Source organism: Cydia strobilella, chromosome 23 (genome assembly GCF_947568885.1).
Source record: "Cydia strobilella chromosome 23, ilCydStro3.1, whole genome shotgun sequence".
NCBI classification, from domain to species: domain Eukaryota; kingdom Metazoa; phylum Arthropoda; class Insecta; order Lepidoptera; family Tortricidae; genus Cydia; species Cydia strobilella.
In genome coordinates, this window is record NC_086063.1 from 4679944 (window position 1) to 4694720 (window position 14777).

The 14777-nt window shown below is 37.9% G+C and overlaps 2 protein-coding genes across 2 annotated transcripts in view; one reads left to right on the forward strand and one right to left on the reverse strand.

Moving 5' to 3' along the window:
- Positions 1-9098, reverse strand: part of LOC134751699 (uncharacterized) — a 60501-nt gene extending 51403 nt beyond the window's left edge. The window contains exons 1-6 of the mRNA XM_063687144.1: positions 9013-9098; positions 7178-7291; positions 6042-6169; positions 3892-4046; positions 1419-1593; positions 356-520 (exon numbers count right to left, since the gene is read on the reverse strand). Coding sequence (XP_063543214.1) covers positions 356-520; positions 1419-1593; positions 3892-4046; positions 6042-6169; positions 7178-7291; positions 9013-9019 — 744 coding nt within the window. The 5' untranslated portion in view covers positions 9020-9098. The remainder of the gene's footprint in view (positions 1-355; positions 521-1418; positions 1594-3891; positions 4047-6041; positions 6170-7177; positions 7292-9012) is intronic.
- Positions 9099-11264: 2166 nt separating this feature from the next.
- LOC134751852 (uncharacterized) lies at positions 11265-14004 on the forward strand. Its single transcript, XM_063687355.1, has 2 exons — positions 11265-11306; positions 12940-14004. The coding sequence occupies exon 2, from the start codon at positions 12944-12946 to the stop codon at positions 13970-13972; it is 1029 nt and encodes a 342-aa protein (XP_063543425.1). The 5' UTR covers positions 11265-11306; positions 12940-12943; the 3' UTR covers positions 13973-14004.
- The last annotated feature ends 773 nt before the right edge of the window (positions 14005-14777 follow it).

Sequence of the window (14777 nt, forward strand, 5' to 3'; positions counted from 1 at the left end):
TTAGGCGACCAGATGCCTCAAATCTTCACCATTCTCGTAATAGGGGTCATCAACGTAACTGTTTGTCCCTACGAGTAAAATACCGAACATTAGCAAAAATATGTACTTATAAAATTCAATTTACCTAAGATAGGAACCTATAAAGTAGCAAAGCAATTTCACGGATCTATACTCTGTTAATCTGTAATGACCACACTATACCGCAACTCTTTATAATACATAAAAAATATATAGGTATGTACATATAAGTAGCTTAGGTTCACTGAAGTTATTTTTAGGTTAGAATACATTTTGTACGGCCTCGACTTCAGTATAAGTATACGCTTTTGGGTAAAACCGGGACATGTCCGAATACCTTCTGTGTGGCCTCGAAGTACACATCGGTGTACACGCTGCTGGGCAGTACAGGTGGGAAGCTCGGTAGTAGTTGAGAGTCTGAGACCGCTCGCTGTTTGTGCCAGTACATCTTGTAGAATGTCTCCACCTTGTTGCGGAGGCTTTCGGGGATGCCGGAGCTCGTCTGAAGTGATTTATCACTACGTAGTATAAAACAAAGTCGCTTCCTGCTGTCTGGATGGATGTCTGTCCCTATGTATGCTTAGATCTTTAAAACTACGCAACGGATTTTGATGCGGGTTTTTTTAAATAGATAGAGTGATTCAGGAGGAAGGTGTAAGGGGTGTACCGAAAAAAAAACTGTAAAGTTCAAACTGGCTGTATATTTATTTCTAAGCAAGATGACGACAGCTTTCTCCTAAAGTCCTATTATTAAATTATATATTCCAATATAAATAATTCTGGTTTTATGCCATGCGACGTTACACCGGTGAACAGAAGAGATCACTGAAATTTAATATTTTCCAAATGGCAAGAAAATTTTCAACATCCTCCATGGTTTCGATACACTTAAAATTACCTCGAAGTTTCGTGCATTTTGCTTTTCAAAACAGAATCATATAAAGCATTAGCTTCGACGAGGCTTGAACTCACGATCTTCCACGTTTTGTGCAAATTTAACCTTTTGAACGCTTTACGTCTTGAACAAAAATGTCACTTACACGCCAAGGTAATGGGCGCAAGTAAGCTATTACAAACCTTAATTGAATTGGCGCTGTGGGCACGAATAGTAGGTTACGACAGGGCTCGGAACCGGTATTTTTTTAAAACCCCGAAATAGCCCAATATTTTGATTTTTTTTATGCTCATTACGTAGGACTGAATCATGTATTTAGGAAACAATTTTGCATTATTAAAACGTCCCATTAAAAATGATTTTATAAACAAAAGAACGAAAAAGAACGTAATAATACCGGTATTTTTGTATGGAGCAAATACCGGTTTCCGACCCCTGGGTTACGAAGAGTTTATGTGTTCTTGGCGTTCAAAGGGTAAAATTGTAAAGTATGTATGATCCGTACCAGATCCCTCATGATGATCCTGTACCGGGTGCGGAAGCTCTCCTCCGGGCGCATGTGCACGCTGATGACGGACGACAGCGCGGCCACCGCCGCTCCCGTCACCATCAGGGTGCCTATCACCATCACCACCAGGAGCACTATGCGATCGCTATCGTTTAGAATTAAGTCTGGAGGTCTGGAAGCAAAATATCAAAGTGACGCTTACAATGTGGTTTTAGAAGACTGTAAATACCTATACGGTGGGAACGAGTAACCCGACGGATTTACTTTATTAACCACGCATTCCTGAGATCACAAAATAAGGAGCAAAAGATGTTATATGACTTTTGGTCATATTAAAAGTAAGTATTTAATTTTAACATAAAAACCCATTTACATATCCGGCTAACTATTTAGTAGGCAAGGGTGGTCCAAACTCTTGTATTTGCTAGTTTTATTTGCAAAAATTAGTTCAGTTGTCAAATTAGCCGATAGATGTCGTTGTACCATGCGTGACAGAACCTAGTTCGCGTTACTAGGGCGTCCGTTAGCTAGTGGGGGTGCACGGAGCGGGCCACACGTCAATGGGGTAGGCTGGTCGAAATAATTAGCAGATGGCGCCAGCATAGCTTGCCCTGTCAATCTCTAGAATTGTGTGAAATTTTTGTTTTTTAAATGCCCTGGATGCCAGCCCTTTAAGCCAAATCTCATAGAAAAAGGGGTAAGCTATGATGGCGCCATCTCTGCAAACCTTTGACAGTTGCCAACCCCATTAGCGTTGCTCATACTATTTTCCGTGAACTCCGGTCAGCTAGTAGACGCCAAAGAAAATTGATTGTAATAGAGAGGATTGTAACGTGCCCCTGAGCTTGACATTAAAAACAGATGGCGCTGTACTGCGCCATATGTTTTGCGGTCACTGAATTGTCAAACGTCAACTTTTGATAATCAAAGTTACCGCTTACTGTATGGACCTGAACAGCGCCATATCGTTTACCTGTCAAATTTTAAGTACGAAAATGTCCAAGATTTTACGCATCTTACTCAATGAATGTATCTTTGATGGACGCCCTTAACCTCCTAAGTCCCAAGTGCCTGCTAAAAGAACAAAATGGCGTTCATAATTGAGTCCTGGGAATTGCTACGAAGAACATGTCACTATAACCGAATGTCCTTTAAAAAGATCAAATGTATTATACCTAGTCATTGAGTCCTGAACTTATAGCAGCAATTTAATCTGTTTCAAACCAGACTATACGATTTTTGCTAGAACAAACATTATTCAGTACCAAAGAAACTTTTTTTTGCACTAAGTCAACTAATCCATACTTTTGTTCTTTTTAAAAAACTCTCGTGCTTAGTATGTAGTAGTTAATGTAATAATTATAGGTAAACAGCATGGGTAATTGGTTATTTGGTTTTATTTTCTTGACCAAATCAGATATTCACCACGCGTACGCACAAAGCTTCGCTTCTCAACTCCTCAACGTTGAGTCCTGGCCCGACGGTTGCTAGAGGGGTAATCAGCCTCATTTTCCGAGTCAGAAGAATATTTATTTTCTGAGCTAGACGAGTTCGCATCAATAATGGTCATCGCTATTACGTTGACCAGAAACTACGTCTATTTCAGGGTCTTGATAAGTCGACCCTTCGCCATCCTCGGTGTCTTTTATTTCAGATTCATTGAGAAGCTGCACTATGTCCACGTCGCGTAGCACTAGAATGAAATACCATTTATTAACCGAACTCACTTTTAAAAGAACAAATTAAATTACCTTGCAAAAACATCGTTTACGTCGCATGTTTGTTAAAAATAATACATTATAGTTAAATATTACTAATTCATTAGAAAAAAACACAATTTGAATTGCAAGAAATACCAATATTACAATGAAGTATTAATGGATTTACGATTTACTTACGTTGTTTCCCATGTTTGCCATTGTCCCCTTTTGCTGGCCACTAAGAACAAATATGGCTACTTGGTTTCGTTTCATTCAACGCGTGTGACAGGGACAAATATATAAACACTAAGATAATGGCGTTTAGGTCTAAAATATCGCAATAAAGTTTAAAAATTGATTTTGTTCTTTTTATAGGTAGTTCGGACATAACGAGACCTGTAATTTTCAAATCGTCAGGACTTAACAATGGTTGCCATTTCGTTCTTTTAAAAGCTAATTCGGTCTTTCTAACAAGTAATATTTTAAAAGCCCGGGTCTTAGGAGGTTAAGATTTTTCCGGTAAACATGAAATCTGGCCGGTAATCGTACTAAGTCTTGTCAAGCTTTTAAAAATAGTTGTACCTACCTCTATACATTTTAATACATCGATCATTCTCAAAAAATATGTCTGCGGTCTAATTGCCGCGACCCATATATTTTCATACAACATGTATAGAAAGAGTCGTGGCAATTAGACGCGACCGCAGACATATTCTCAGAGCCACATTATTGTATAGTTAATAGGTACGAGTGGCGTTCAAGATTCTTACCCAATAGGTATGAAAATCTTGTTAACGATGTACATGGCAAACAACATTTCGAACTGCACCGGCTGCTGGTCGTGTTCGTCAATCTGGGTGAGCGCAGAGCTGATGAGCTGCATCACTCGACGCTGGGCGTCTACTCGTAAATCGGGACGACCAAACTGGTATATCAAAAAAATCATCATACATACATCCTAGTAACTAAGTATGTATTCAATTCAATTAGAGCAAATTTAACACATTCACTGCCCCCAACGCACATGTGCGTTCACCGTCATACAAGTTTGTTCCTAGGCCACTCCCTCTGGCAGTGAATGCGTTAATAAACTTATGGCCACTGGCGCGTTCCAGGGTTAGCCAACTAACTCAGAGTTAATAGTTTAACACTGCTTTATACAGTATACAGTTTAACCCCTTCGAGCAACATCGGCTTCCGACACGTCGGAAGGGAGGAGCCCAAGCGATATCTTACCGTACAAATCATTCTGCCATTTTTTGCGGGGGGAAACGTGCTCACAGTCCTTCTCACTCGCTACATACAAAATCAAATCTGTAATGACACAAATACATGAAAAATGGAGGCTTTGGTCATTTTTTCGTTCGTATATGACATTTATTTCAGTTTATAGTTTAAATAGTAGTGTGTCTGCTTGAAAAAAAAACACAAATTAAAATATTTTCATAGAAAATAATTTAATTTGTTCTTAGAGTACATATTAGAAAATGACACACGTCAAAGACAAATCTTGCACACCTCGATTTCTTTTTGTGTACGGACGAGTCACAAACAGTCAAACACGATACAGTTGTACCTATATGCTTCGGCAGAGGGGAATAACACGAGGTGCCGTCTCCCTTCCGTGTTGCTCGAAGTTTAACCGTGTATAAACAGTACCGAGTTAGTTGGTTAACCCTGGAACGCGCAGGTGGCCCTTATTGCGTACCTAACAAACTATTCTGTTATAGTTCATTTTAAAAACATCGAAATGCAGGAACGTGCCCCTAGCCAGCCGTGTGGTGCAAGTTGAATGTAAGGACTTCGCTCGCTCGTTCGGAATTATCCTAAGTACTAAAACTAATTAATCTTAGAAATACGCTACTCCTTTGGGGTCATCCATTAATTACCTACATCACACGTTTAGGGGGGGGGGGGAGGGGGTCAAGAAAATGTGACATGTTGTGAAAAGGGGGAGCGGGGAGTCACAAACTTTGTGACGTCACATTAACTTATTTAAATTATTTTAATCGCTGTACAGTTAAATAACAAGTTTTTGGAATAATAATCGTTTTTAATTTTCTTTCCTAATCTGTTTTGGGTTATAAAATTACTAATATTTGTTTTATCAAAAATATTTTGATAAAATATTAATAATACTTAATTGTATTTGCCGATTTCATTTAAAAAATGTGACGTCACACCAGGCGGGGAGGGGTTTGACAAATGTGACCAAGTGTGACAGGAGGGGGGGAGAAAACCTAGAAATTCGTGTGACGTAATTAATGGATGAACCCTTTGGACTTGTTGAGTAGAGGAAGAATCTCATACATGCCCCATGCTAACCACTCAATTCCCCCAGTGCCCAATCCGAGGGGACTTATAGACCGTGGGCCAGGAACAGATTTCCATGACCAATCGCCTCCCGGGCGAAAACTCGTATAGTGGTTAACGGCTATGTATGATGAACCCTCGTGAACGTCAGCTGCCGCTCCGTTGGTGGGTTGAGGAATGGCAGCAAATAAAGTCTATAAAAAAGTTTAGTCATCGCCTCCCGCTTGATACTTTGTCAGATGATAGTTTAGATGCTATTGTGAATAAACAAAATCGTCAGCCGATTGTATCGCTGTGGAAAGACCGTCAGCTGGTCACATGAACAAGTAAAAAAAAAACTTTTCAGTCATCGGCGTCATCGCCTCCCGTTTGATACTTTGTCAGACGATAGTTTAGATGCTATTGTTAATAAAACAAATCGTCAGCCGGTTGTATCGCGGTGGAAAGACCGTGTTACGCGTTTCGGTGGCTGCCATTCCTCAACCCACCAATGAAGCGGCAGCTGACGTTCACGAGGGTTCATCATACATAGCCGTTAACCTCTATACGAGTTTTCGCCCGGGAGGCGATGACTGACGAAATTTGCGCCTGGCTCGCGGTCTATTACCTTAAACTTGATGCCGACGAGGTACATCCAAAAGTAGGAACACAAAATCCGCAGGAGGAACGTGTAGTAGATGTATTTGAACGTGGTCACGATGAGGCTGCTGTTTATTGTGTCTCTGTCCGTCATCCCTGGATCAAACAATCTTGGCTTATGGCATCGTAAACTGCGAGCGAAATCCATTGAAGTACTAGGGTTGTTACTTGTCAAGTCAGTACGTCATTTAAATGGATTTCGCTCGCAGTTTACGATGCCTGCTTATGTCTTATGTTCAGACATCACATTTATAGTACTTATTTTATACAATCGTGATAGAATAGAGAGCTTTTCAGTCAAGTACCGTGCTTAATATAGGTATAAAATCATTATAGTTAACTAAAGTGTTTCGTAATGAAGTCATTATACAACTAGGTACATATAATGACTTATACTCAACTCAACAGTCGGGAAACTATATGTAGTAAAATTATGCGATTATAGATCGGTTTACGAAGTCTTACTTTAAGACGAAACTGGAGGACTCGCGCGAAATCGCGTTTTCATAATACAAACGTAGTCCTCATTTTTCTCCCTGGATTTTAACATTCTTGAAAATATTTTGACACAAAATGTTGTACATATTAACCACAGTTACGAGTATTTAATTTGATGAAATCAGTTTTTTGCACCTAATTTATATAATAATCAAAAAATCGAAAAAAGTTAAACTTAGGGGCATAGCTATATGGTTAATATACCTACATCAAATTATGTAAAAATGTTTTCTATTATGTCAATATTCAGAGAGGAAAATGGGGACTAAGTTTGTATGGAGATGCGGCCGTCCCCATTCCTCTTACCAGTCGACAAGTAGAAAAACCGGCCAAGTGCGAGTCGGACTCGCGCACCGAGGGTTCCGTACTTCTTAGTATTTGTTGTTATAGCGGCAACATAAATACATCATCTGTGAAAATTTCAACTGTCTAGCTATCACGGTTCATGAGATACAGCCTGGTGACAAATAGACGGACAGACGGACAGCGAAGTCTTAGTAATAGGGTCCCGTTTTTACCCTTTAGGTACGGAACCCTAAAAAGGAATAGAACAATAAAATGGTAATTGGGAAAGACACCAAGAAAATACGGTTAGTACCTACTTACAGATGAACCTTAAAGGTCGGTGCACACGTATGAAGTAGCAGACGACTTTGATGTGGTTCTGGTGAGGAATGGGCAGGTAGTGGAGATACGAAACAACGTCCATCAGGAAACCCACTAGAAATACCAAAATACCGTGAGTCCGAAAGTATATAATTATAATTTAGCAAGCCAATTTCGTCAGTAACAAATACATTTTTCCCCTTACTAGCTCGGAAAGCCGTCTATTATCCTTTAAAACAAGCGGGGAAAAACGCATTTTATCCACTAGTGGGGAATATAATTTGACCTTGGATGGAGCGTGTTTAAGTAGCTTGACGGATAACAAAACGTAAAACGCTCATAATAATGGTTCGTTCGATATTAATTATCATTAAATAAATGGTTTGAGAATCTAATAAAAAATACCAAATTTAGCTTTATTTATTAATTTTAAGTCATAAACCTTAAAATTCCATAAGAAACGTTAGATTTTTTGTAATGATGTTAAATATAATTCTGAACGCACAAGTTGAGTCGATGCAATTTCAAAACGCATCGTAGACATTTCATACGTCAGAACAGAAATGTCAACATTGTCAACAACATTTTTACTGTTCTTCTCACCGACTCACGTAAAAATCAGAATTTCTAGTGTTTTCTGTTATAATATCGTAAAAAAATTAGTGATTCCAGTGATGAAGATGATCTAACGCCTGTGGATGTTGCACTTTCCTCGCTATAGTGAGGGGAAAAGTTTTGTGTTACACACGGGTGCAAATGTATTTTACTTCTCGTGTGTTGAAACACTCGCTACGCTCAGGATTCTATTTTAGAACCACTCGCTTCGCTCGTGGTTCAACTATAGAATCCTTTCGCTTGCTCATGTTTCAATTCCACACTCGCGGGTAAAATACAACTTTGCACCCTTGTATAACAAATAACTATTGAAAAATATATGTGCAAATCGGTTCGTCATCAATACCTCCGGGTATTCCAGAATCTAAAATTCAGGAATATCGGGCATTGGACCTATTGTATTGTATTGTATTCATTTAATTCAAGCAATAACATGGCTCATAAAAGCTTTGAAACATTAAAAAATTAATTAAAATCACGATTTTATATTAAAGTACCAAAATTGAAATGTCGGAATTACGATATTGGAAATTTTTAGTTTCGTTTTATATAAAAGATATGAACTGCGATCGTTGTGAAAATTAACTTTCTGAGACGGGGTACGTTAGTACCCTCTTTTTCCATAATTTCATTTGCAAAAATTTAATTTGCCATATGATAACGACCAAATGTAATTATTTAATTAGTTTGTTTATGATAATTCATATGTTATAATAGTCATTTGTCATAATCGCCATATGAATCCTTTTAAGTAAAGGAATACATATGGCAAAATATAAGGTCCCATTTAATAGTTTTTCGTTACCTATTTTGTAAATTTGTTTTTTTGCATAAATTGGCTGCAAACCAGAATTAAAACACCCCACTATCCACGGTCTTGTCTGTCCTACCTCTTGAGTGTTCGCAACGCTCGACACAAACTTCGAGTGCCACACGTTGTAAGCCACATCGACGTTATGAAGATAAGTTGAATGAGGACAATAGTTGCAGCAAGCAAAAGTACCTACCAGAGTTCGTCAAATTATAGCAAAAATAAATATGGTATGGAACGGGATAAAAAAAATTGAACAATTTTGAACTGCAGTATATTGAGTATAATCTGGAAATTTTATTCAAAAATACTGTACCTATACATAATACGAGTTGAATAAATCTTGTCCTATTTTGAGATATAAATGATGATTGATGATTTTTGATGGTTTTGCGATGATTTGTCCAACCTTTCATGCAGTGAGTGACAGGCTCGCCGGGGTGCTCTCGCGCAACGGAGATAGCTATGCTCGCCACGACCAGCGCGTACCATATGTTGTAAACCAGATCCATTACCTGAAATACAGTTACAGACAATATAATTTGTGGTATTTTCTATAAAAAAGGACCTTATTGTCGATGGCGTTTACGCCGCACAGCGCCGCGCGGCATTGTATTTATATCGGAGCATCGTTTATAATGACGTAAGCGCCATCGACAATGAGGTCCCTTTTTATAGAAAATACCACATTTATATAATATTATAATATCAAACTAGGGAACAAATAAAATTATTTTCATGAAATATTTTGATTTGTGTTTTTTAAGTAGTCACACTACTATATGGCAGTCCAGCGGGACGGAGGTTGCAAGCAATGCTATTTGGTTGATTGATTTCCTACAACTCCGCTCGTCGCTGCTTTAGTGGACTAGACTTTAGCTGGTGGAGTATCCTTATAATATCATTTACACAGTTCACTGGTTATCCGTGAGCCTAATAATTTCATAATACTACCAATGGACAATTAAGGCTAACCAACACTTCCTCAAATCGGAACCAGATGATGGCCGTCATCAAACACCCCAACACGAGCAAGCTGAACACGGCGTTCAGCAGCCCGCCCTGGGAGAACCAGCAGACCAGCTCCAGGATGTACTGCCACGTCCACCAGCAGCGGTACTCCGGCTGGGGCACAGAATAAATAATAGTATTAGGTCAGGCGTGGCTCACTCCGCGATTTCGTCGCGTCGCTACAAGTACATGCGGCCCCACCAATTTTGGTGTCTAGCCATAGTAATTGCCACGCACCGCTGCGGAACGGACACTTGCGCCACCTTGTGGTCATATCTGTCGTAATAGACGCGTTTTGTTAGAGTGAACCTTCTGTACCTTAGTACTATTATTTACTCTGTGACTAGGTACAGAAAGTTCACTCTCTAACAAAATGTGTCTATTACGAGAGATAAGCTCAAGCGCGAGCAGGTGTCCGTTCCGTAGCGGTGCGCGGCAATTACTACTGCTAGACACCAAAATTGGTGTGGGCCGCATGTACTTGTAGCGACGCGACGAAATCGCGGAGTGAGTCACGCCTGGCTGGGGACAGTTTTATACTCTTCAACAACGTCATTACAGAATCCCTAGTGTATATTTCATTCGATAGCGTGACGAGCGTTTGCGTTATGTCTAATTAGTATGGGATTTTGAACAGCGCGCCAAGCGGGGCGTTTTGGAAACTCCAAATTCCATACAAAATGACACTTAACGCAAACGCGTACGTCACGTCACGCTTTCTTAACGACGGCTGGCTAGGTTCGTTTGACTATTATGATTTATGTCGAATGGTCAATTCAGGCTAAAGCGCTTTACACATATGTAGTTGCCAAGCGGACCCGTTCCCATGAGCCGTGGCAAAATGCCGGGACAACGAGAGGAAGATGGTCAGTGTTGCTTTTTGCCAACTTACTTCATTCTCGATCTCAGCGTCGGCCCCGTACAATTCAGTCTGTTTTCTATTAAAATATCCTGTTATTTTCTTAAACATTTTACACTATTCTATCGTAGTAAATTTATTGATGATTGATATTATTCTCAATTAGACTTTGACATTCTTTGATAATCAACTTCTTTTATGCAAATAGGTAAGTACGTATTCTTCCATTCTCTTTGCTAAGTACCAAAGAGAATATTATAATCACATTAATCACTAAATTTATAATCTGAACCTGAACTAAAAACTGCTTATAAGCTAAGTAGAAAATCCCGAAATTATAAAGGATTTGTCTTGGCTAGTTTTTACGTATAGGCTATTTATTATTATACATATTTGTCTATATGTCACTTTTCCAAAATTTGGTTTGTTGGTAAAAATTAGCCAAGTCAAATCCTTTATAATTTCAGGATTTTCTACACAGCACAGAACTTGGCATCGATACATCTCAATTACACTACGAAACACACCTACGTTAGCCACTGACCAAACATGTACCTATAATTATTAAACAGCAAAATCGTTACCATGCCATTGTTTATAGATTTTCCTACTAGATATGTCTGGAAAATGTACAGGAAACACTTTAATACCTACTTGAAACTTTACTCCACCACAATAAGGTATATATATAAAGTTATCGTGTATTTATTACGAAAGGCAGACATTTATCTGGCCTCTGCCCTCATTAGGGGGTCAAGATGACTTTATGCAGATACGTTGACATTAGCTAATCTGGCAGTAGGTACGGACTAGCTGAGGGAGACACACACTTGGTAAGTTTTAATTATTTAGTGAAGCTAAATACTTATTTACTAACGCTTTCGATCGTTACTGCATTTTTATAAGCCATATATTTGTGTACACGTACGAGTGTCTTGTTTTATCCAACTGATAAAGAAGGACGTCTCTACGACTCGTAATTACTGATATGTAGGTTAGTAAATATTCTTTATTGTGCACCATAAAGTAAAAAAATACACAGTAAGTGAAATCAAAGATAGATATAACTCCGTAATAGATGTTTACAGTCTAAGGAAAAAACGTGCCTCGAAAATCAAGAAAATTTGATTCTCGTTCAGAGGGCGCCACTAGTTTTGGCCCACTGTCGTATAGATGGCGTTGACTGTTTCGTTTGTTATTTAACAATTTTAACGCATATCAGTGAAAGAACATGGGTCAAAATCATAAAAATAATTAATGCATTAAAAAAAAATCATTTTTCTATATTTAAATATATTTTATCGTATTTTTATAAATCTTAATTTTTAGTTTTAAAGTGTGTCGACAGATGGCAGTGAATTTACTGGGGTTACAAAATTTACTATGACAGTACCGCTCTAGTATAAGTTACTCTATGGTGAAATACAAGCTTAAGACTAGGTAACAACAGACGGTCTTATCGCTAGAAAGCGATCTCTTCCAAACAACCGTTGGGTAGCAGAAAAGTTAAGTAGGGTACTTACAACTTTGAACGGGTAGTGCCGATATAAAGATATGCAGTCGGAAAGTTCCCGAAGTTGCGAAATATTCACATGGAATAATTTCCAAGATCGAACTTTCTTTATTTCTTGTGAAATTTTCCTACTCTTTGGAAACATAACCTAACTTAGGTACGCGACATAACTTTAAATAAAATTAAAACAAATATAGGTGCCCACACTACGATTTCTTAAGAATTGGATCCGATACTTTATTTTCGTTTTTATACTGTAACACATTTTAAAATGTCTCATTAATCTTAGCAATCTCATAGAAAAAAAACACCTCTCCATACGTCAGGATTAGCCTTGTTTTTAACTATTCCAAATCAGTTCTAGAGATATTTAGCTATATGGCAGATAGACGGATGGACAGAGTCGCACCATTAGGGTTTCTATTTACTTTTTTGATGCGGAATCCTAAAAAAGAAATCTTAGCAATTTTTAATTAGTCATCTCTTACTTAATCTGAGGTTTTTTAATATTTATTGCATTCATGTTATTACATGATGGAGGATAAATTCTGAGTAGGTTCACATGCATGGGCCCTGTGAGGGCATGGTGTGTTCAGGTTTTAAAAAACCGGCCAAGTGCGAGTCGGACTCGCCCACCGAGGGTCCCGTACTTTTTAGTATTTGTTGTTATAGCGGCAACAGAAATACATCATCTGTGAAAATTTCAACTGTCTAGCTATCACGGTTCATGAGATGCAGCCTGCTGACAGACAGACGGACAGCGGAGTCTTAGTAATAGCGTCCCGTTTTTACCCTTGGGGTACGGAACCCTAAAAAAATGTTCTTTTTATTAATTATTTAATAAACGCCACGCTTACTGAGCTGCAATAGTATCTAATATGGCCAGCAATCCTATAAATACTCAAAACATCCGTTCATCGACATACAATTTATCACTTTATTTTTTATTTCAGCATCATGTCGCTTTTCTCGATCCTGCTACTGTTTCTAGTGGCTACCACAATAGCAGCCCTGCCTATAACCACTGGAGATGATGTGCTAGCTACCACTACGAACTCTACTGCTAGTGAAGACATGCTAATAATAACAGAAAACTTCTTTCTCGAAACCAACGTCAAATATACTGGACAGCACGATATCGTCAACATTATCGTACCTCTCAACAAAATTAACTTCGAAGATGATGACGAAGAGCGATACAACAATGATATAACAGTTTTCTTTGTTGAAGCCGATGTAAATGATAAAGGCGAAAGAAATGATCAGGGATTATACGTTCTCAGAAATAGTAAGGCTACTAAATTATTAGATAACGGAAGAGACGCTACAGCTTTAAATGATGATAGTACGAAGGTATATTTTGGTGCGTCTGATGGTATTTATGTTTATGACGATACAAATGGAAAAACTAATAAGTACGGAACTCTCACAGATAATATAATCCAAATAGAAGCTGATAATAAAACAGGCATCATATATTTTTTAACAAACGAGCATGAAGTTTTCTCTGTCGCTGACGAAGGAAAAAAGAAAATTAAAGTTAATCTTAAAGATGTTAGAGAAATCGCCATTGATTATAATAGCAATCTGTACTATTATGATAGTAAGAAAGACTTGTACCTATGTAACCTAAACCATGGTGGTGCCCAGAAAATTGAAGGTATACCAAGTCGAAATAGTATCAAACTGATACGACCAATGTTTGCCCAGGAAGATGGTGTTTTTGCTATTATAGATGATGTTATATATTTGCTGAACGCTAATAGGACTGCAGAGAAAAGTAAAGGAACTTTGAAAGTGAAACCATCCGCATATGCCCCTGAAGCTACATTAATACATTATTATGCACTTGACAAAAAAATATACGAATTCAATGTGCTAGCAATTATTAGTCCCGAACTTGAAGAGTTGATAGACTTTTTAAATGACAAGAAAAATGAAATACAAAATATTGCTACGAAGTCGAGAAGTTCTTTTGGAGCGTAAAATGAAATGTACACTTATGATTAAAATTATTATTTTTATTTCTCATTATTCTACCCTGGAATTTATTCCAGAAATTTAGAGGCAGCACCCTCTAAATTTCTGGAACAAAAAAAACTTTCGGCGATAAAACTTGCGCCTAGGTGTGCAATTTTATGGGATCAGGTGGGGACTGGGGTAAATATAAGACACGGGTAAAAATAAGACTAAGTTTTTAACACTCAAAAACTTATTTAGACTATGAGAAACAGCGAAATCTGTTCTTAGGAACCATGGCGTCGATTTTAAGATTTAATAATAAACACATACTTTCTTTTTTTTTAACCTCTCATACATAACCGGGAATCGAACTTGGTCAATATTCTTTATGTGATCGCGTGTAGTATTTGTTTGTATAATTGATCCTGAATGTATAAGGACCAAATGATACCTTATAAATGCCATTATTATTAAATCTAAAATCGAAGTCATGGTTCCTAAGAACAGATGTCGCTATCTCTGATAGTTTCTGAATTCTCCCTACTGACCCATTTGGATTGATCACCCTGTATTTCATTTTTATTCAATTTAAAAAGAACTACACACAAGGCTTCTTTTTAAATGGAATAGGAATGAAGTAGAATAAGTTTTTGTGTTAAAAAACCCCGTATTTTTACCTGTGTCTTATATTCACCCCACATGACCCTATGTTTATTTAAATCTAAAGAGTCGCTTTACTACAAGCTCGGGTAAATCCATTTATCAGATTATGCGATTTTGGTATTAAGAGAAAAGGTAACAGGGTAGATATTTGCTGAGAAGGTCGAAT

What these genes read in the sequence shown, in the direction of transcription:
- LOC134751852 (XM_063687355.1), top strand. Translation starts at nt 12,944, where the DNA reads ATGTCGCTTTTCTCGATCCTGCTACTGTTTCTAGTGGCTACCACAATA.